Raw genomic sequence first — 23,266 nt, 5'->3', positions numbered from 1 at the left:
ATTCAGTGGTTATTAAACTCTTTTGGGTTGATACACCAGCCTACTGAGTATTTAATGGCAGTCCATCAGGACTGAACCTAATTGAAACTTTTAAGCGAAAATGAAGCGATTAATATCATTGTTCAAATAGTGGACAACGGAATTTGAAACAAAAATAAATACATTCATTACTAATGTTGCAGAGTGCATTTTCATTATGCTTGTTCTACATGATTTTCAATAGTGAATGACGACTGAGCACAATTTGTGTATCATGAGAAAAATACACTGAATAAACATTTTAGGGCCGAAATTGGTCGATGTGTAAGGTCTGCCCATTTCTCGGCGGTATGCCGGCAGTGCATCGTTTCATACCGCCGAAACCAAAGAGGACAAAATTAGTCAAACTGTTTTCATGGGTATGTCGGCAGTATGTCAGCGGTCTGCATCGGGTGGTACATATCCTAGTAGTTGGAACAGATCGACTTTCGGTTCGATGGGCGCTGTGGCACTGAACTGCGCATGTGCGAATTTTTTTTCCCCTTTTTTTTACACAAGCAATTTTGGGGATCAGGTGTCACCCACGCATGCGCAATAAGTTGAAGAAGAGAGAGTGTGAAGGAGCAACAAGCTAGTCGACAACCAGTTACTTGCAAAATACATAGCACAGTGCAAATATATTCCTAACGACTAATAATACTTCAGTTTGAAGACTAAGAAGAGATATTTAACAAAGCAAAAATAATACAAATAGAAAGATTATGACAATGTTAAAAAAGAAATCAAAGCGCAGGAACATTGAGAAGGAGGGGAGGTTGAGGGTGCCTGCCAGTGGAGGTGGAGGTGAAGACGGAGGAGGATACACCAGCTCCATGTGGGACAGTTGGAACATCCTCCACCACGGAGTCTGTATTCAGGGGATTCCCCCATGGCTCCTCTGATTCTGCCGAACCAAGTCGTGCGCAGTGACGAAGGTTGGTGCAGGAAAGGTCGGTTGCTGTAGGCGTGTACCAGGACATGGTGCGTCTGTCACAGGCCAGCATCGACATCGGTCGAGAGCTGCTCAAGGCTGTGACTATAATAGCCACAAATATCACAGCTCTATCAGCGTGGCAGTCGGAAGAAAAGTTGCGTATGATCGCTGCGATGGAGCGAACCACCGACGCCGTTGAAGCCATGCGGCAGTCGACGGGATCGGGACATGGTGCGGAATCCCCCCCATGCCATAATAGTCAGGTCGACAGCACCTGAGGGTGGGGAGCTGACATCATCTTTCAGTCCTGAAGCCTCACCTTCCACATCGCGAGCTTCTCCTGAGGCCCCATTTATTGCGCCTGCAATGCCTGACCCCCAATGACAGCAATGGCACTTGGAGTGCGATGCTGCACGCTGGCTTGGTATCAACACAGGGAGGTCCATGCCCAGGGGCACTGGGAAAGGGAAGGGCAGGAGTAAAAGGGGAATAGTCCCAAGGGTGATGTAGCGCGTGGACGGGGCAGAGGTCATGGCCGAGGAAAGTAAAGGGTCTTTTTGTTGTAATTGAAGTTTGATTTGTAAAAGTTTATTAAAGTTGTAAATGTTATGTTAAAGTTTTCTTAAAGTTATTAAAGTTATTAATGTTGTTACAGTTGTTTTATAAATAAGTTTTACAAAATTTTAAAATTGTTGTATATTTTTTACATTTTTACATACACTTTTGAATTGAATTTAAGCACTCTTGTACAGTGTCAAACATTTGGGATAACAGTCATCAGGGTCCCTAAACGCAACTCTTCACATTCAAGCAAGCGTTCATTTATGAGCTGCTGATGTAATAGTTTTGCAGTGGCATACGCCCCGCGAGGGTGGGGGGTGGTGGTGCCATGGGTTCAGCTGCAAGCTCCTCGTCATCCTCCTGCCCCTCATTGTCCTCTTCCTCCTCCGTCTCCTGCACTCTCTGTCCTCAGGTGGTCCCGCAGTCCCCGTGGCAATTCCTGTCCCCGCATGATTACTAAATTATGCAACATGCAGCACACCGCTGTGAACTGAGCAACCTGCTCAGGATGGTATTGCAGCCTGCCTCCCGAGTGGTCCAAGCATCAAAAGCGCTGCTTCAGTACTCCAATTGTCTTTTCAATTATGTTACATGTGGCTATATGGCTTTTATTGTATCGTTGCTTGGATTCTGTGTGAGAGTTCCGCGGGGGGGGGCGGGGGGTCAAGAGCCAGGTGGTGAGGCTGTACCCTTTGTCCCCAGCATCCAGCATTTACCTTGTGGCTCAGACTTGAACAGGTCATACACACTGTTCTCACGCAAGATGTGCGCATCATGGATGCTCCCCGGAAAGTTGGCATTCACTGCCATTATGGTCACATACGAGCTGCATGTTGAGGGAGTAAAATCCCTTATAGTTTTGGTACACCTCTACCTCTTGTTGTGCTGCTCGCAGGGCAATATGGGTGCAGTCAGTAGCATACTGCACCTGGGGAAGTCGACAATGCATGAAAATCCCAAAGCCCTGTCTCTCTGCGCCTCCCTGGTTATTGGGAAGTTTATAAATTCCATCCGGCGTGCATACAGTGCTTCGATTACCTGTCGAATGCAGTGATAAGTAGTGTACTGAGAAACAGAGCATATGTCCCCAGCTGATTCCTGAAAAGAGCCACATGCATAAAAGGAAAGTGCCGCAGTCACCTTCATTGCGACAGAGAGTGCAGTAATGTTGGTTGTACTAGGCTGCAGGTCTGCCTTAATGAGCTGGCAAATCTCAGTGATGACCCCTTTTCAGAAGCGCAGCCTTCGAACAGACTGTCAAACGGTCAGGAGCAAGTATGAACGCTTCTCCCTGAAAATCCTTTGCGGGTAAGGCCTCCCCCTCATCATCATCATCAGCCTGCGATCTCCTCCATTACCCTTGTAACTCTGCTCAGTAAGCTTTCTCACATCTGGTTCCTCCATTAGACAGGTTGTCAACAACACAGGCTGAGATAATACAGCCCCCATTTTAAAATCTGCACAGTATTTCTCGATGAAAAAAATATAACTAATATGCCTTCTATCTTAATAAGTTACTCAGTAACAATAAAAATACCTTTTCCAATCTAAATTGCACTGTAAAATCACTGTTCACCTCAGAAATACAGAGCTGCTTTTGCTGACAGTTCCTGATTTGCACTCCGCTCATTCCCGCCCACTTAACCGCGTAAAACCACCTTTTCCAGGATGGTATGCAGCTCTGGTGGTATGTTGGCGGTATGCGATTAAAATTGGACTTTTTGGGCGGTATGTGGACGGTCCTGCACAGCGGACAGTGTGCATACTGCTCGCCGATATGTCAACGATGAGTATTCCGCCAAGCGGTATGACGGCGGTATGTAGGTGTTTTTTGACCAAAATCGCATTTTTGGGCGGTTTGCCAGGGGTACGCAGGCAGTAGGGGGCGGTATGTCGACCAATTTCGGGCCCTTTATTTTCGTGGTGCTTTATATAAATGGTGAATAATTTAAAGGGAAGGAAGTTAATTCTGATGATTCAATATCTCACATCAACAGTTCGCCAGGAGAAAAGCCGAGTATAAGCTAAAACACTGAGAAGCTGCCTTTGCTTGCTGATTACTAGATTAACAATGTTATATTAAACTCCCAATGTGGAAATACCACTAATGAAATCCGAGAATTTACAGTGACAATATTAACTGTTGGGTAAATAGAATTTATTGATCTACAAAGCATAGCAGCAAGCACTCTTAATCATTACTTTTACTCTAATCTGTATTGCAGCATTAAGCTTAAGATAAGTTGACTATAATTATGAAGAATGATGGTGTGATAAGGAGTAGCGTGCAAGACTTCCAGCATTCATTAGTATAAAATACAACAAGTGTTTTTACTTATTTATAAAATGATACGCCAAAAAATAAACCAGGACTGAAACTGTTAGTCATCAGGAGAGGGCAATAGTACAACATACAACAAGCAGGTTTTCTGAACTCCTCTTTTGCCACATGGCTGTCTTTCAGCTGCTCCAAGATACTCCTGCTGCTTTGCCCTGCAAATATCTGCCATGGATAGTATCTAAATCCTCTGGGAAATATTTATAATTGTAGTTTGTACATGAAACTCAAAAGGATAGTATATCGGTACAGCAAGTGATCAGGAAGGCCAATAGTATCTTGGCCTTTATTGCAAAGGGAATAGAGTATAAAAGCAGGGAAGTCTTGCTACAGCTATATAAGGTATTGGTGAGGCCACACCTGGAATACTGCGTGCAGTTTTGGTTTCCATATTTACGAAAGGATATACTTGCTTTGGAGGCAGTTGAGAGAAGGTTCACGAGGTTGATTCCGGGTGTTAAGTATCGAATAACTCCACGAGGCTGAGAACGGTGAGCTAGTTCAGGCATGACCTTACTCCTGTTTATTTGGTGAGGGACTTGGGGGTCCTTGTGCATGAATCCCAAAAGGTTAGTTTGCAGGTGCAGCAGGTAATCAGGAAGGCGAATGGAATGTTGGCCTTCATTGCGAGAGGGATGGAGTACAAAAGCAGGGAGGTCTTGCTGCAACTGTATAAGGTATTGGTGAGGCCGCACCTGGAGTACTGCGTGCAGTTTTGGTCACCTTACTTAAGGAAGGATATACTAGCTTTGGAAGGGGTACAGAGACGATTCACTAGGCTGATTCCAGAAATGAGGGGGTTACCTTCTGATGATAGATTGAGTAGACTGGGTCTTTACTCGTTGGAATTCAGAAGGATGAGGGGGGATCTTATAGAAACATTTAAAATAATGAAAGGGATAGACAAGATAGAGGCAGAGAGGTTGTTTCCATTGGTAGGGGAGACTAGAACTAGGGGGCACAGCCTCAAAATACGGAGGAGCCAATTTAAAACCGAGTTGAGAAGGAATTTCTTCTCCCAGAGGGTTGTGAATCTGTGGAATTCTCTGCCCAAGGAAGCAGTTGAGACCAGCTCATTGAATATTTTCAAGTCAAAAATAGATAGATTTTTAACCAATAAGGGAATTAAGGGTTACGGGGAGAGGGCGGGTAAGTGGAGCTGAGTCCACGACCAGATCAGCCATGATCTTATTGAATGGCGGAGCAGGCTCGAGGGGCTAGATGGCCTACTCCTGTTCCTAATTCTTATGTTCTTATGTTCTTATTTATTCTGGAAGAGAGGATTCAACATGGCTGCCAACATTATATACACGGCTTGCATGTGTCTGCCAGTGACCATTAGGACTCCGACAGTCATGCCCTCCGGTGGCAGGTAAAACCCAATTAACATACATAACACCGGGGATGAAGAGGTTGACTTATGAGGAAAGGTTGAGTAGGTTGGGCCTCCACTTATTGGAATTCAGAAGAATGAGAGGTGATCTTATCGAAACGTATAAGATTATGAGGGAGCTTGACAAGGTGGATGCAGAGAGGATGTTTCCAATGATGGGGGAGACTAGAACTAGAGGGCATGATCTTAGAATAAGGGGCCGCCCATTTAAAACAAAGATGAGGAGAAATTTCTTCTCTCTGAGGATTGTAAATCTGTGGAATTCGTTGCCTCAGAGAACTGTGGAAGCGGGGACATTGAATAAATTTAAGACTGAAATAGACAGTTTCTTAAACGATAAGGGGATAAAGGGCTATGGGGAGCGGGCAGGGAAGTGGAGCTGAGTCATGATCAGATCAGTCATGATCTTATTGAATGGCGGAGCAGGTTCGAGGGGCCATATGGCCTACTCCTGCTCCTATTTCTTATGTTCTTATGAATGTATCTGTAACCAAAGCTTTGTTGTAAACATCCTTTTTATCCAAAGCAAATACATTGTCTTATAGGAGGAGTCTTGCCACCTTATTAAACATTAGACATTTTCAAAGAGTGATGATTGATTTTTAACAACTTTTTGTGTACATTTTCAATTGACCTTTTGAATATGTCCTTTTTGTAAGGTTAAAAACTACAAATAATAAATATTTATTTTTAGGTATGTTTCATCATCGTTTTAAGACAATTTTTTAAATATCCAAATTCATACAGATATTCAAAATGTCTTCCATTTTGTTGATAAAGCAGAATGGTGTCAGGATAGAGAAATTCATTTGTATTTTCTCCCTATGATTCATTTTGCTATTCAAACCCTTTCTTTCTCTTTTGGACAGTGAGTGCAGATGGAAAAATGGTTCAGAGGAATTAACTGAAGCGGACGATGTGAGGGAGTTCAAATAAAATTGGTAGGAATATGGGTGGAGGGGGTGGGAATTTTAAGATTGGTGTGCATCAGGCATTGATGTGGCAGAAATTAGTCATTGTCTCTCTACAGTTATTTTTCTGTCCTGGTGGTAAAGTTCTAATTTGAATTATTTAATTGATCATGAGTGCTGAGCATGGGGGCGTGGGATGTTCAACAGCACTTTGGTAGAGGACAAAAAGGCATATTGCTCAGCATATGTAAGGTAAATATATATCTAGCATCAACTGTAGACTAAATGAACATAAACCTAAACGGCAAAACAAATCAATTGAAAACAAGACAAAACAACTTCCTGCAAGGGCAAAGGTGAGGGGGACCATGGACCCAAGGCTATGTTCAGGTGCCCTTGGGCCACAGGACATAGCCCTACGAAATTCGTTGTTTTTGGAAAACGGCTGCGACCTTGACCAATTTCGATCACATTGTCTAGTTTTTTTCGGTTTGAGGAAATGGTAATAGCTGACCCAGTAAAACCTGAGCAGTTACTGTAAATTAAATTTTGCTATAATGTTTTCAGTATGTGGACCCCACAAACTTAAATTTACCAAATTAAAAGCCTGATTAAAATCAATACATGGAGCAGATAGTGTATAGAATTTTTGTTGAACTGTGTATATTAAATTTTAAACCTTGTTAATATTATCTTTCTCGGTTGGTTGGACGTATAAATTTAACCTGATCTATTCTTCATGTCTGATGAAGAGTTTATATCTTAAATATTAGCCTGTCTTTTGTCTCTTTAGATCGTGATTTTTTAATTTCAGATTTCCTGCACTTTCATTTACATTTATTTATTTTCTGGCATATGAGGTGAGAACTGCTGTCTCGCAGTCTGTTTTGCTAAATGCCATTATAATGAATTCAATGATTTATCAGAGCATTGTGTAAAATATTCTTTGAGCAAATTTATCTCTGTGCTAACATTACAGTATTTCCTTCAGTCATAATGAAACATTTGATAACCTGGGGAGTTGCTGAATATAACTGATTGCATGACACATGTATTTGTAAATATGATGAAATATTGGAAAACCTCAGACCCATATAATATAGATAATAATTTGTCTAGTATGTGTGCAGGAAGATTTGTTTAAAGTTATGGTGCTGAAGTTGCTCTGGATCTGAACTAGCGGTTATGATATCCGCTGAAAACTAGCTCGAGATAAAATTAAGGACTAGGTTTCCGAATCTGTTTTGGAATACCACTTACAAAATGGACATTAGAGTGCCTGGAAAAGATTATATGGGGGTGAATTTTTGATGGCATTCTCCTGCTTGTCTGCTGTAACTTTGGCAGAAGAGCCATAGAAACCCTGGGAAAATTGTGTGAATGCTGTTTACTTGGTTTGTGCAGAATTTCTGCAGCCAGTGACAGTAGACGAACGGAAAAAAATCCTGTGGAAATTCACCCACTAATAGTTACAGGTTATGGAGTAAAAAATCTCCCCCCAGCACACATCAAAAAATTGTGTACTCCTATCCTGTGATTAGTCAGACATGACTTACCTTTACCAAATCCATACTGATTCTCTCTGATTCTCTCATACTTGCTCAAGAATTTTGAAAGATTATGTATTTTCACATGGTTTGATATAAGCATGCTTAGTTCGCTCTGGCCTAATAAAGCAAGCACATGGACTAACAACTCATCGTGTCTTTGTCCTTCATTTGTTCTGCCCACATATATTACATTTTGGTGACAAGGATGGAACCCCAAAGCCATTTTTAAGGATCATGGAAGGATACAGTGTTCAACCTTTGAGTGGAAAGTTTAAGATGAATTTGCAACACTTCATCTAAATTTTTATGATGTTTTACCATTAATTCTCCTGCACAATCGTCTGTGCTTCCCTTCATGTATCTGTATACACAGCAACAGCGGTGTTGATTCTAACAGTTACACAGATAGCATGCTGAGTCACTGTTCGATGGGATTGGGACAACCATGACCGCACCTACGGAATTCATCGGAAGCCTTGGCATGTATGACCGAGCTCGCGAACCATTCAGTTCTTACATTGAGCAGATGGAGATATTTTTTAGGGCCAGTAACATTATTGAAATTGAAGATGCAGATGAGAATGTTCAAGCTCAAAATAAAGTAATTCATGGACGGAAGAAAGCAATTTATCTAACGGAGATCGGACCTGATGTCTATGGAACATTGACAAACCACGTGATAATACGTTACAGCTAACACTTCTGTAATTTCCTCTCCTACTTCTTTTAAAGTAGACTGGGGACACAGACTAAATGGTGGCACAATTGAGGAACAGTGGAGGACTTTTAAGGAGCTCTTTCACAGTGCTCAACAAAAATATATTCCAGTGAAAAAGAAGGGCGGTAAGAGAAGGGATAACCAGCTATGGATAACCAAGGAAATAAAGGAGAGTATCAAATTAAAAACCAATGCGTATAAGGTGGGCAAGGTTAGTGGGAAACTAGAAGATTGGGAAAATTTTAAACGACAGCAAAGAATGACTAAGAAAGCAATAAAGAAAGGAAAGATAGATTACGAAAGTAAACTTGCGCAAAACATAAAAACAGATAGTAAAAGCTTTTACCGATATATAAAACGGAAAAGAGTGACTAAAGTAAATGTTGGTCTCTTAGAAGATGAGAAGGGGGATTTAATAATGTGAAATGTGGAAATGGCTGAGACCTTAAACAATTATTTTGCTTCGGTCTTCACAGTGGAAGACACAAAAACTATGCCAAAAATTGCTGGTCACGGGACCTTGAGACAATCACTATCACGAGGGGGATAATGCTGGACAGACTAATGGATCTCAAGGTAGACAAGTCCCCTGGTCCTGATGAAATGCATCTGAGGGTATTAAAAGAGATGGCGGAAGTTATAGCAGATGCAATCGTTATAATCTACCAAAATTCTCTGGACTCTCGGGAGGTACCATCAGATTGGAAAGCAGTTAATGTAACGCCTCTGTTTAAAAAAGGGGGCAGACAAAAGGCAGGTAACTATAGGCCGGTTAGTTTAACATCTGTAGTGGGGAAAATGCTTGAAGCTATCATTAAGGAAGAAATAGCGAAACATCTAGATAGGAATAGTGCAATCAAGCAGACGCAAATAGATTCATGAAGGGGAAATCATGTTTAACTAATTTACTGGAATTCTTTGAGGATATAACGAGCATGGTGGATAGAGGTGTACCGATGGATGTGGTGTATTTGGATTTTCAAAAGGCATTCGATAAGGTGCCACACAAAAGTTTACTACAGAAGATAAAGGTACACGGAGTCAGAGTAAATGCATTAGCATGGATCGAGAATTGGCTGGTTAACAGAAAGCAGAGAGTCGGGATAAATGGGTCCTTTTCGGGTTGGAAATCGGTGGTTAGTGGTGTGCCACAGGGATCGGTGCTGGGACCACAACTGTTTACAATATACATAGATGACCTGGAAGAGGGGACAGAGTGTAGTGTAACAAAATTTGCAGATGACACAAAGATTAGTGGGAAAGCGGGTTGTGTAGAGGACACAGAGAGGCTGCAAAGAGATTTAGATAGGTTAAGCGAATGGGCTAAGGTTTGGCAGATGGAATACAATGTCGGAAAATGTGAGGTCATCCACCTTGGAAATAAAAACTGTAAAAGGGAATATTATTTGAATGGGGAGAAATTACAACATGCTATGGTGCAAAGGGACCTGGGGGTCCATGTGCATGAATCCCAAAAAGTTAGTTTGCAGGTGCAGCAGGTAATCAGGAAGGCGAATGGAATGTTGGCCTTCATTGCGAGAGGGATGGAGTACAAAAGCAGGGAGGTCCTGCTGCAACTGTACAGGGTATTGGCGAGGCCGCACCTGGAGTACTGCGTGCAGTTTTGGTCACCTTACTTAAGGAAGGATATACTAGCTTTGGAGGGGGTACAGAGACAATTCACTAGGCTGATTCCGGAGATGAGGGGGTTACCTTATGATGATAGATTGAGTAGACTGGGTCTTTACTCATTGGACTTCAGAAGGATGAGGGGTGATCTTATAGAAACATTTAAAATAATGAAAGGGATAGACAAGATAGAGGCAGAGAGGTTGTTTCCACTGGTCGGGGAGACTAGAACTAGGGGGCACAGCCTCAAAATACGGGGGAGCCAATTTAAAACCGAGTTGAGAAGGAATTTCTTCTCCCAGAGGGTTGTGAATCTGTGGAATTCTCTGCCCAGGGAAACAGTTGAGGCTAGCTCATTGAATATATTCAAATCACAGATAGATAGATTTTTAACCAATAAGGGAATAAGGGTTACGGGGAGCGGGCGGGTATGTGGAGCTGAGTCCACGGCCAGATCAGTCATGATCTTGTTGAGTGGCGGAGCAGGCTCGAGGGGCAAGATGGCCTACTCCTGTTCCTAATTCTTATGTTCTTATGGTTAATAACCTGAGGTGGAAACCATCAGGTCCTGGAGATTTATCTTTCTTAAGTCTCATTTTTTTCTCTCTTACAATTTTTAAAAACTAATATTGAATACAATAAGTTCCTCCGCTTGATTTATTTTTATTTTCCCTTTTATCACTGGTATTTTTTTTATCCTCTTCCATTACTGAAAAAGAAAGAAAGACTTGGATTTATATTAATGCTTTTCACGACTACCGGACATCTCAATGGATGTCTGATGATCATGAAAGGCGCTGTATAAATCCAAATCTTTCTTTCGCTATGTTGTGAAAATGCATACAAAGCATTTGTTTGATAAATCTGCCAATATCTTGTTACCTGTTACTGTATCACCATCTTTAATGGGCCCACCTCTCCCATAGCCATTCTCTTTATATATACCTTTACTGTTCGTCTTTATATTACTTGCAAGCTTTTTTCATATTCCCTTTTTGCAGCTTTTAATATTTTCATTGTGTCCGTTTGTTTTCTATATTCTAGTTCTCTGGATTACCACTTTTCTTGGCATTTGTATATGTTACTTCCTTTAGCTTTATACTGCGTCTTACCTCACTTTGACCATGGTTGCTTGACTGTACAAGTGGATTTTTTGCTCTTTAGGGCTATGTACTGGTATTATGTTGTACTAAATAGGCTGCACATGAAAAGTGGTGCTTCATTTTCGTTAAGGCATTTTAATTGAATAATAGCCGGCCTAAAAACTATATTTGTTATTCCATGTTATTCTAATTCAGCTAAAAAGCACTACATTTGCAACTTTTCCATATTTTTTAGGGTGCATTTACGCTTCAGTTATAACATTGACAACTGTTTCGATCCCAGGCTCCGCTTCTGCCCGGCTGGAACTATGGGCTCAATTTTCCCGGGTATTTGTGCCGTTTTTTTTGATGCACACCGTTTTAGAAACATAGAAACATAGAAAATAGGTGCAGGAGTAGACCATTCGGCCCTTCTAGCCTGCACCGCCATTCAATGAGTTCATGGCTGAACATGCAACTTCAGTACCCCATTCCTGCTTTCTCGCCATACCCCTTGATCCCCCTAGTAGTAAGGACTTCAACTAACTCCTTTTTGAATATATTTAGTGAATTGGCCTCAACAACTTTCTGTGGTAGAGAATTCCACAGGTTCACCACTCTCTGGGTGAAGAAGTTTCTCCTCATCTCGGTCCTAAATGGCTCACCCCTTATCCTTCGACTATGTCCCCTGGTTCTGGACTTCCCCAACATCGGAAACATTCTTCCTGCATCTAACCTGTCTAAACCCATCAGAATTTTAAACGTTTCTATGAGGTCCCCTCTCATTCTTCTGAACTCCAGTGAATACAAGCCCAGTTGATCCAGTCTTTCTTGATAGGTGAGTCCCGCCATCCCGGGAATCAGTCTGGTGAACCTTCGCTGCACTCCCTCAATAGCAAGAATGTCCTTCCTCAGGTTAGGAGACCAAAACTGTACACAATACTCCAGGTGTGGCCTCACCAAGGCCCTGTACAACTGTAGCAACACCTCCCTGCCCCTGTACTCAAATCCCCTCGCTATGAAGGCCAACATGCCATTTGCTTTCTTAACCGCCTGCTGTACCTGCATGCCAACCTTCAATGACTGATGTACCATGACACCCAGGTCTCGTTGCACCTCCCCTTTTCCTAATCTGTCACCATTCAGATAATAGTCTGTCTCTCTGTTTTTACCACCAAAGTGGATAACCTCACATTTATCCACATTATACTTCATCTGCCATGCATTTGCCCACTCACCTAACCTATCCAAGTCGCTCTGCAGCCTCACAGCATCCTCCTCGCAGCTCACACTGCCACCCAACTTAGTGTCATCCGCAAATTTGGAGATACTACATTTAATCCCCTCGTCTAAATGATTAATGTACAGTGTAAACAGCTGGGGCCTCAGCACAGAACCTTGCGGTACCCCACTAGTCACTGCCTGCCATTCTGAAAAGTCCCCATTTACTCCTACTCTTTGCTTCCTGTCTGACAACCAGTTCTCAATCCATGTCAGCACACTACCCCCAATCCCATGTGCTTTAACTTTGCACATTAATCTCTTGTGTGGGACCTTGTTGAAAGCCTTCTGAAAGTCCAAATATTCCACATCAACTGGTTCTCCCTTGTCCACTCGACTGGAAACATCCTCAAAAAATTCCAGAAGATTTGTCAAGCATGATTTCCCTTTCACAAATCCATGCTGACTTGGACCTATCATGTCACCTCTTTCCAAATGCACTGCTATGACATCCTTAATAATTGATTCCATCATTTTACCCACTACGGAGGTCAGGCTGACTGGTCTATAATTCCCTGTTTTCTCTCTCCCTCCTTTTTTAAAAAGTAGGGTTACATTGGCTACCCCCCACTCGATAGGAACTGATCCAGAGTCAATGGAATGTTGGAAAATGACTGTCAATGCATCCACTATTTCCAAGGCCACCTCCTTAAGTACTCTGGGATGCAGTCCATCAGGCCCTGGGGATTTATCGGCCTTCAATCCCATCAATTTCCCCAACACAATTTCTCGACTAATAAGGATTTCCCTCAGTTCCTCTTCCTTACTAGACCCTCTGACCCCTTTTATATCCGGAAGGTTGTTCGTGTCCTCCTTCGTGAATACCGAACCAAAGTACTTGTTCAATTGGTCCGCCATTTCTTTGTTCCCCGTTATGACTTCCCCTGATTCTGACTGCAGGGGACCTATGTTTGTCTTTACTAACCTTTTTCTCTTTACATATCTATAGATGCTTTTGCAATCCGTCTTCATGTTCCCTGCAAGCTTCTTCTCGTACTCCATTTTCCCTGCCCTAATCAAACCCTTTGTCCTCCTCTGCTGAGTTCTAAATTTCTCCCAGTCCCTGGGTTCGCTGCTATTTCTGGCCAATTTGTATGCCACACCCTTGGCTTTAATACTATCCCTGATTTCCCTTGATAGCCACGGTTGAGCCACCTTCCCTTTTTTATTTTTACGCCAGACAGGGATGTACAATTGTTGTAGTTCATCCATGCGGTCTCTAAATGTCTGCCATTGCCCATCCACAGTCAACCCCTTAAGTATCATTTGCCAATTTATCCTAGCCAATTCACGCCTCATACCTTCAAAGTTAGCTTTCTTTAAGTTCAGGACCATGGTCTCTGAATCAACTGTTTCATTCTCCATCCTAATGCAGAATTCCACCATATTATGGTCACTCTTCCCCAATGGGCCTCGCACAACGAGATTGCTAATTAATCCTCTCTCATTACACAACACCCAGTCTAAGATGGCCTCCCCCCTAGTTGGTTCCTCGACATATTGGTCTAGAAAACCATCCCTTATGCACTCCAGGAAATCCTCCTCCACCATATTGCTTCCAGTTTTTATTGGCGTAGGTGTTTAAATCAAAGTTTCCCCAGGAATCTGCGCCTGCGTAACTGAGTTATTTATGATATTTTTATGTTAGTTTTTTTTACGTCATCGGGGGTGTTCCCTCATGTCTGTGTCAGTTTTGATGATTTTTCACAGTTTGGCCCCCAAAATTTCTGCGAGTCGGCGTATCTGGCGACTCCCGAAAAACCTTCTGGTGACCTAACTGATAGCAGCGCACATTGAGAAATTGGCGCTGAAAGACACTATTGTTTTTCATTGAAGTTTTTGGAGGGAGTCAAGAATACTTTAAATATCCATAATAAAGGTGAAACTTTTTTACTTTTCAACGGAGTCCTTGGAAGTTTCATGGAATTCTGAAGTTTTCATTGTTTTTTTTAACTCACATGCCACCACCAAACGTCTTCAAACAGGGCTGGAGGGTTGCAGCGTCGGCCAGCAGAATCGGCCCTGCGCCTGTACACTGGCTCGGGGCTCGGCTGAAAAACAAGCCCAGGGGACGGGACGGGACTGGGCGGGGGGAGGTGGGGGGGCTGCTAGGTGGGGGAAAGGTGGCAATCGGAAGACTGCACGAGGCAGCAAATGAGCCCAGGGGAGAAGTCACAAGTCTGCAATGAGCTTGGGGGGGAGGGGGGGAGAGAAGTCACAAGACTGAAATCTGGGTGTGGAGAGACATCAAAGAACCTGTCCTGCCTGCCTTCCTGCTGTTTTGAGCTTCTTGCAAACGTGTGACGACGTTTGGTGGTGGCTTGTGAGTAAAAAAACAATGAAAACTTCAGAATTCCATGAAACTTCCATAGACTCCATTGAAAGGTAAAATAATTTCTTGCAAAGGTCAAATTTAATCATGGGGGCAATGCAGACAATACCTTGTGCGAGCCTTCTGCATTATGGTGCTACCGAGGAGACAAATTATTCAATGTCATCACATGAGGAACCTCAGAGCCAGTTGGGTGCTGGGCAGGAGGCCTTACCCACCTCGGGTATATTAAGACAGGCGTTCGTACCTGCACCTGAGTGATGCAGACTGTGTCTGAAGGCTGCGTTTCCACAAAGAAGTTGCAACTGAGATCTGTGAGTTGGTGAAAGCAGACCTGCAACCTAGAAGCGTCAGGAGGATCGCTTTATCAGTTGAAGTGAAGGTTACAGCTGCACTTTCATTCTATGCCTCCAGATTGTTTCAAGCTACAACTGGGGATGTGTGCACCATTTCTCAACATGCACCATGTTTCTGCATTCAGCAGGTGACAGCTGCACTATAAGCCCGGAGGAATGACTGCATAAAGTTCCCCATGACCGCCCATGCATTACGTAGCAGGTCTGTGGGTTTCTCCAGGACTGCTGGCTTCCCAAAGGTACAAGACTGCATTGATTGTACACACATCGGCTTGCGAGCATCTTTGGAGGATTCAGAGATGTACAGGAACAGAAAAGGCTTTCACAGCATTAATGTACAGCTCGTGTGTGACGACATGCATAGCATCATGTCAGTCGATGCAATATACCCTGGGAGCACCCATGATGCATTCATCCTACGCGAGAGCATTATATCAGCCATGTTTCAGCAGCAGCCAGAAGGGCAGAGCTGGCTACTGGGAGACAAAGGGTACGGCCTCGCCACCTGGCTCATGCATATGCATATGCATAACCCGGACGGAAGCTGACCGGGAATACCACATGTCGCACATTGCGACACGCAGCATCATAGAGAGGACCATGGCATTTTGAAATAGCGTTTCCGATGCCTGGACCATTCCGGGGGCTACTTGCTATACCCCCCTGCGATTGTCGGTCAGTTCACTATTGTGTGCTGCATGCTGCATAATTTAGCCATCATGAGACAGCAGCAGCTGGTGGAAGAAGACCTGTGGTGAAAGTGGCTGATGATAATGATGAGGAAGATGCAGATTTCGAGCAGGAGGATGAGGAAGCCATGCAAGGACCTGAACCCGGAGCACGACGGCGGAAGAGGGCAGGGCCATCGTGCTCCTTTATCGATTGCTCGAGCCTTGCGCCAGCAGCTCATCCGTGAACGCTTTGTTGGCTGAAGGCTCAGCGACAACTATTCCACATGGACCATGTTTACTGCTTGGACCTGTTCTGTAATGTTGTGTTGTGTTAATGGAACAAATGATGGAAATGATTCTTGTTTACTTCAAAAGTTGTGTTAATAATTGAACAAATAATGGAAATGATTCAGTTTTAATGTAAAATATATTTTATTCAAAAGTTTAACACATTTCTTTGTACTTAACATTAATAAAATTCTTGTATCAAACTTTAAAGTTTTCAGTTATGATCACTTACAAAGCTTTAAGATCACTTACAAACTTTTAAACTTGTAAATTTACATAACTTACAAAAAACTTTTAATTTGAGAACAACAGTAACAATAATAACAACAACAGCAGCAGCAACAAAGAAAGGCTGCACCCATCTCTCCTCCATTTTATTCTAAGACCGCCCACCACACTTGTTCTTGGTGACTCCACCACCCCTGCCCGCAGGCGGTGGCGCAGTGTTTCTGAGGTTGGCACCAAGCTTATTCTTTCTAAGATCTTGGGTAGTGAGCACCTGTTTGGGGGGGGGGGGAGGGTGAGTGAGTGGGGGGGGAAGAGGGTGGGGGGGTGGGAGGGTGAGTGGGGGGGGGAGGGTGAGTGGGGGGGGGAGGATGAGTGGGGGGGGTGTGGGGGGGGAGGGTGAGTGGGGGGGGTGAGTGGGGAGGGAGGGTGAGTGGGGGGAGGGTGAATGGGGGGGGAGGGTGAGTGGGGGTGTGGGGGGGTTGAGTTGGGGGGAGGGGGGTGGGAGGTTGGAATGGCGGGTTTGTGGGGGGGAATGGAGGGGGGAGGGTGGGGGCAGGCGGAAATGTGGAGGGCTCGGCTTGGGGCTCTTCAGAGGCTGGTATAGGGATTAGAGTGGGAGTGGCAGTTGATTCGGTCAATGGGCGCGGGGTCTGGGCGTGTTCCCTTATTGCAGCAGCTAACTCCAACATGCTGGCCCTCATGCGCCCTGACAGTGTCTCAACGATCTGCAACATTCCTCCCACATGTTGAGCAAAAGTGTCTCAACTATTTGCAACATTTCCTCCCTCATGTTCACTGATAGTGTTTGCACAATCTCTGACATTCCCTCCCTGATGTTCACTGACAGTGTATCAGCTACCTGTGACATTTCCTCCCTCATATGGTTTCAGCTGACTGAGATATTCCCTCACTCATGGTCCCGGACATCGTTACCATTTCTCGTGAGATTGCTGTTACTTCTCCCGACAGTCCCTCCACCTCATCACCCATCCCACTGATTGTGTCCAGGAGAGATTGCGTAAGGTCAATGCTCTTCCCACTCATTGCCATCATCTGAAGCACTTCTGTTAGATCCTGCAGCTCAGGAGAGCGTGGTCGAGCTCTCCTTCCCCTTCTCCCCACGGGTGTGGCTTGCACCCCACCACTGGGACCCCCACAGTCTCGGAAGGTGGGACCCTGGGTGTGCCTCACTGCACCACACCACTGGGACCCGCAGCCTCAGAAGATAGGAAACTATGGAATGTCCCACCGACACTCAACCTAGTCACGGAAGGGGCTGGCACCTCAATGGGCAGCACCTGCACCTCCACCAGAGTGAGTACAACAGTGGAGGCTTCATCCATCTCCATCCCCTCCCCCTCACCCCCATGCTCTTAGTCTAGAGGGTGGGATTGGATGATGTTCTCCCCTTCTGGCTCGTCCTCGTTTCAATCTTCTGCATAGTCAGGGTTGGCCTCAAATTCTGCAAAATATAACAGAACACAGACAAATAGTTAGCAGCAGAGAAGGGTGCAGGGTGGGTGGTATGAGTAGGCTCACACAGCGCAGGCAGCAGGCTGATTTGAAGGACCACAATGAATGATAGCACATTGCATCAACCGAAGCGTAGCTGACGGAGACATCCACAGGAACCAAAGCATGGCTAGCCCGTGCAGTACTTAACATTTAGCAAAGCCAGACTGTGGAATTTATAGGACTTGCCCTCTCCCTCGAGTGTGGGTCCAGCTTGTGCAGCGGTGGTTACTTTTCTCCAGGCTGGACCTGTCAAAGCAGCAACCCTCTCTTCCAAGGTCGTCAGTGGCTGCAGATTTGCCGGGCGTCCTCCTGTTCGAGTTCTTTCCCTTTTGTTATGTGCCACCTTCCTCTGCAAAGATGAAAATGTAACTTTTTATAGAGGGTATCTTTCTGCTGGGTGGGACATATAAAGCTGGTCACATTAACAACTGCAATTACATTGAATAAATGAAAATATTACACTAACTACTTGACCAAGGTCCTGCCACTTCTTTTTAGGCTGGCCTCCAGATCTCGTGGTGGTCACCATTGCACAGTAATCTTCTACAACTTGGTTCCAGCGTTTCTTCATTTCTTTGGGTGGAACTTTTATGTGACCTCTGCTGATGTCCAGCTCTTGCCATCTGGCCTCAATCACAGTAATCTAGTGCCTCCACTTCATCCTGTAAGAAATTCTTGGGGACCGCCGATGGCCGCAGAGGTCCCTGATGGTTCTTTGGGCGGGGTTTTCATCACCTAGGTCCCTCGAAGGTCGGCAGTCTGCAAATCTGCAACGTACGCCGCCAATCTGGGTGGTAGCCGGCGGGAGCTCTCATTCTCGGCGACAAAGGCGCTTGCTGTCCAAGTGCCGCCGAGGATGGAATTCGGCCCATGGAGGGTCGAAGAACTAAAAATAAAAAGCATCAAAAACAAAAAAAAAACATCTGACGACCTTCAGAGGACCCCTTCTAGGTAAGTACCTGGGGACGGAGCTGCCTGCATTCAGCTGTCCACCGTCATCCTGCCACCGACTCCAGCCAACTCCCACCTGCATGAATATGGCATCTCGGCCAACGGGAGTCTACTTGAGTGCATCGGCCATCTGATGATGCCGCGGTACTTCTCAGCGGCTCTCCCCTCCCACCCGCTCCAGGCCACAACGAAAGTACCACTGGGTGGTTTGACCAGAGGAATGTCGACGGCAGTGGGAGATAAGGCCATCAATTTCGGCCCCACAGTCCTTGCACCGCATTGCATCTTGTATTGCAGCTCCAATTTTTCAAATGCACTCACACAGCACTCAATGTTCTCGCACACACAACTGGCTCTTTAAAAATGGCCGATTGCAGACCCGGACCTGTACTGCGCATGCGCGCCCACTGGGATCATGTCAAAAATGTCTTTTTTTGAGAATGCGTAGGTGGTGTGGCATCGTTTTTTCGGCGCAGACAGCAGGCTCCACCTCCCGAGGTGACTGGACAGACTGTGCGGCACCAAATTTTAAAAATACAGTGGGGAAACTTTTAACAAATATTTTTGGCACATTTCTGGCCGAGAAAAACGGGCGTAACTCTGGCAATACGCCAACCAACAGGCTTGGGCAAAATCGAGCCCTTTAACTGTGCTGTTAAGAGAAAGTTTTGCGCATGCCTGGTGCATGCATGGGCAAACCTGTCTTCGAACAGTAAGAAATCAAAATGTTTAAAAAGTGGGGAGAGGAGAACCTTTCAACATTAAATTGAGGTATGGTAGGTTTATGAAATGCCAAGGAAGTCCAATGGATATCAAAACACTTTTAACCAGATTTTATACTGTATATTATTTTAACTCCATGCTGCGGCAAACCAAAATGGTGTGAGACCATTGTCAAAATTGTTTCACACCAATGTGAAATGTGCATTGTAAATACAGCCTTAGACTTCAGTTTTAACAGAAACACAAGAAAACTGCACAGGAAGATGTTTAAAACAGCACAGGAAAATGCAGGAACCTACAGTAAACAATCCCCAAGGGTTCTCCCGCTCATCCACTGTAACTCGCAGAAGAGCAATGGAAACCCCAGAACAATGGCGTAAACTCTCGCAGAAATTCACTGCTAGTTCTGAGTGATGGAATAAACACATTCAGTAACTTCCTATGTCATATCCTCTTACAATTGTAAATGTTAACACACTTATTTGCTTCCGCGAAATGCATAAAAGGCCAATGAAAGTGATACTGTGGATCTAGAGAGCAGATTTCTTTGTTCAGATGTGCAGGAAAAAATGATTTTTAATTTCCTTGCAGTGTATCATATACAGATGTTTTCAACTCAGTGAAATGTAAAAGCACCTGCTGCCCAGAGCATTACTTTAGTAGTAGTCCTCAAGGAAGATCCGGTGCCCTAATCAGGAACTTATTGGATCTCTGTTATCAGTACATCTGTAAAGTGTATAACACAGCAGCTACAATCCCATTAATACCATTGGACTGCTTTTCACTCAATTTTATCTTTGTTTATTTGGCACTTTCACTTTTACATCCATCCAGTACCTACAGGGATGAATACAAGACGTATAATTGACAGTCCTCTTTAATATATTTTCTGTATATGGTCCACTTTTTACAGCTGGTTCTATTATACAAACTACTTATTCATTAGATTTCTAGACCCACTTGATACCATCTTTGTTTCCCAACATTATGTGCTGCTCATCGCCCAAAAGAATGAGCAGTCAAAGCTGCTCGCATAACACTCTACAGTGGGTCACTTATCATCTTCATAGGCCGTCCCTCAGTATCGAGGAAGACTTGCTTCCAATCTTAATATGAGTTCTTGGGTGCCTGTACAGTCCAATATGAGAACTACAGTCTCTGTCACAGGTGGGGCAGATAGTAGTTGAGGGAAGAGATGGTTTGCTGCACGTTCTTTCCGCTGCCTGCGCTTGATTTCTGCACGTTCTCGGAAATGAGACGCGAGGTGCTCAGCGCCCTCCCAGATGCGCTTCCTCCACTTGGGGCAGTCTTTGGCCAGGGCCTCCCAGGAATCAGTGGGGATGTTGCACTTTATCAGGGAGGCCTTGAGGGTGTCCTTGTAACGTTTCTGCTGCCTACATTTGGCTCGTTTGCCGTGAAGGAGTTCCGAGTAGAGTGCTTGTTTTGGGAGTCACGTTTCTGGCATGCGGACTATGTGGCCTGTCCAGCGGAGCTGATCAAGTGTGGTCAGTGCTTCGATGCTGGGGATGTTAGCCTGGTCAAGGACACTAATGTTGGTGCGTCTGTCCTCCTAGGGGATTTGTCGGATCTTGTCGAGACATCGTTGGTGGTATTTCTCCAGCTACTTGAGGTGCCTACTGTACATGGTCCATGTTTCTGAGCTATACAGAAGGGCGGGTATTACTACAGCCCTGTAGAACATGAGCTTGGTGGCAGTTTTGAGGGAATTGTCTTCAAACACTCTTTTCCTCAGGTGGCCGAAGGCTGCACTGGTGTACTGGAGGCGATTTTGGATCTCGTTGTCAATGCCTGCTCTTGTTGATAGGAGGCTCCTGAGATATGGGAAGTGATCCATGTTGTCCAGGGCCGTGCCGTGGATCTTGATGACTGGGGGACAGTGCTGTGCCGTAAGAACAGGCTGGTGGAGGATCTTTATCTTATGATGTTTAGCGTAAGGTCCATGCTTTCGTACACCTCAGTAAATACGTCAACTATGTCCTGGAGTTCAGTCTCTGTATGCGCGCAGACGCAGGCGTCATCCATGTACTGTAGCTCGACGACAGAGGTTGGGGTGGTCTTGGATCTGGCCTGGATACGGCGAAAGTTGAACAGCTTCCCACTGGTTCTGTAGTTTAATTCCACTCCAGCGGGGAGCTTGTCAGCTGTGAGGTGGAGCATGGCAGCGAGGAAGATTGAGAAGAGGGTTGGGGCGATGACGCAGCCCTGTTTGACCCCGGTCCGGACGTGGATTGGGTCTGTATTGAATCCGTTGGTAAGGATCACGGCCTGCATGTCGTCGTGGAGCAGGCGGAGGATGGTGACAAACTTTCGGGGGCATCCGAAACGGAGGGGGATGCTCCATAGACCCTCGCGGTTGATGGTGTCAAAGGCCTTTGTAAGGTCAAAGAAGGCCATGTATAAGGGCTGGTGCTGTTCCCTGCATTTTTCCTGCAGCTGTCGCGCTGCAAAAATCATGTCCATTGTGCCCCGAAAGGGACGAAATCCGCACAGTGACTCCGGGAGGAGCTCCTCGGCCACAGGGAGAAGACGATTGAGGAGGACTCTAGCGACAACCTTCCCAGTGGCTGATATCGGAGATTCCTCTGCAGTTGCCGCAGTCGGACTTGTCCCCGTTTAAAAAAATGGTCACGATCACTGCATCTCTAAGATCTCTCGGCATGCTCTCCTCCCTCCAGATGAGAAAGATGAGGTCATGTATTCGCGCCAGTAGTGCCTCTCTACCATACTTCAGTATCTTAACAGGGATTCCATCCGTTCCCGAAACATTTTTGTTCTTAAGCTGTCTTATGGCTTTTTCTACCTCTTGCTGTGTTCGGGTTTTACTGAGGTGGTGGCGGGTAGCATGCTGCAGGATGGCGTCGAGAACACTCGAGTCAAAGACAGTCTCTTGGTTGAGGAGATCTTCGAAGTGCTCCTTCCAGCGGGCCTGGACTGCCTCAGTGTCTTTGATGAGTGTTTCCCCATTCTTGGCCAGCAGTGGGGTGGGGCCTTGTGTCTTTAGGCCATAGGTGGCCTTGACTGCCATGAACAATCCTCGCTCATCATGGCTGTCGGCCAGCTGCTGTTTCTCCTGTGCTTTCTCCATCCACCACCTGTTCTTTAGGTCCCGGGTTTTTTGTTGGACCTCAGTCTTGAGGCGTCTGTAATGCTGTTTTGCTGCTCTGGAGTTGGGTTGTGGCTTGAGGCTCAGAAATGCCCTGTGTTTGCGATCTATTAGCGTTTGGATCTCCTGATCATTCTCATCAAACCAGTACTGGTGTTTCCTGGTTGAGTAACTGAGTGTCTCTTTGCGGGCACTGGTTATGGAGGCCTGGAGGGCAGACCAAGCGCTGTGGGCATTCTGTGTCTTGGGGTCGTCAAAGCACGCAAGGTTAGCTGTGAGGCGTTTGGTGTATAGAGCTCTCTTAGCTGGGTCTTTAAGTGACCCAGCATTGACTTTTTTGCGACACTGCTTCTGCTGCCCCCTCCGCTTTGAGGCTATGTTGATGTCGATGACGGATCGGATTAGGCGGTGGTCCGTCCAGCAGTCGGCAGCTCCTGTCATGGCGTGGGTGATGCGCACATCCTTGCGATCCCTGGCTCAGACGATGACATAGTCGAGCAGGTGCCAGTGTTTGGAGCGAGGGTGTTGCCAGGATGCCTTCTATTTGTCCCTCTGGTGGAACAAGGTGTTGGTGATGACAAGTTTATGTTCTAGACATATTATCAGGAGTAGAGTACAGCTGGAGTTGACTTTCCCTACCCCCTCTCTGCTGATCACGCCTCC

The 23,266-nt window shown here is 45.2% G+C and overlaps 1 protein-coding gene across 1 annotated transcript in view; it reads left to right on the top strand.

The window, feature by feature from the left end:
* Positions 1–23,266, top strand: part of LOC139235162 (mucin-6-like) — a 305,371-nt gene that overhangs the window by 49,247 nt on the left and 232,858 nt on the right. The window contains exon 3 of the mRNA XM_070866381.1: positions 6,114–6,185. Coding sequence (XP_070722482.1) covers positions 6,114–6,180 — 67 coding nt within the window. The 3' untranslated portion in view covers positions 6,181–6,185. The remainder of the gene's footprint in view (positions 1–6,113; positions 6,186–23,266) is intronic.

The sequence above is a fragment of the Pristiophorus japonicus genome, chromosome 22, assembly GCF_044704955.1.
Source record: "Pristiophorus japonicus isolate sPriJap1 chromosome 22, sPriJap1.hap1, whole genome shotgun sequence".
Classification (NCBI taxonomy): Eukaryota; Metazoa; Chordata; class Chondrichthyes; family Pristiophoridae; genus Pristiophorus; species Pristiophorus japonicus.
The sequence above is the reverse complement of the archived record's forward strand: the minus strand, read 5'-3'. Positions and strand labels throughout refer to the sequence as shown.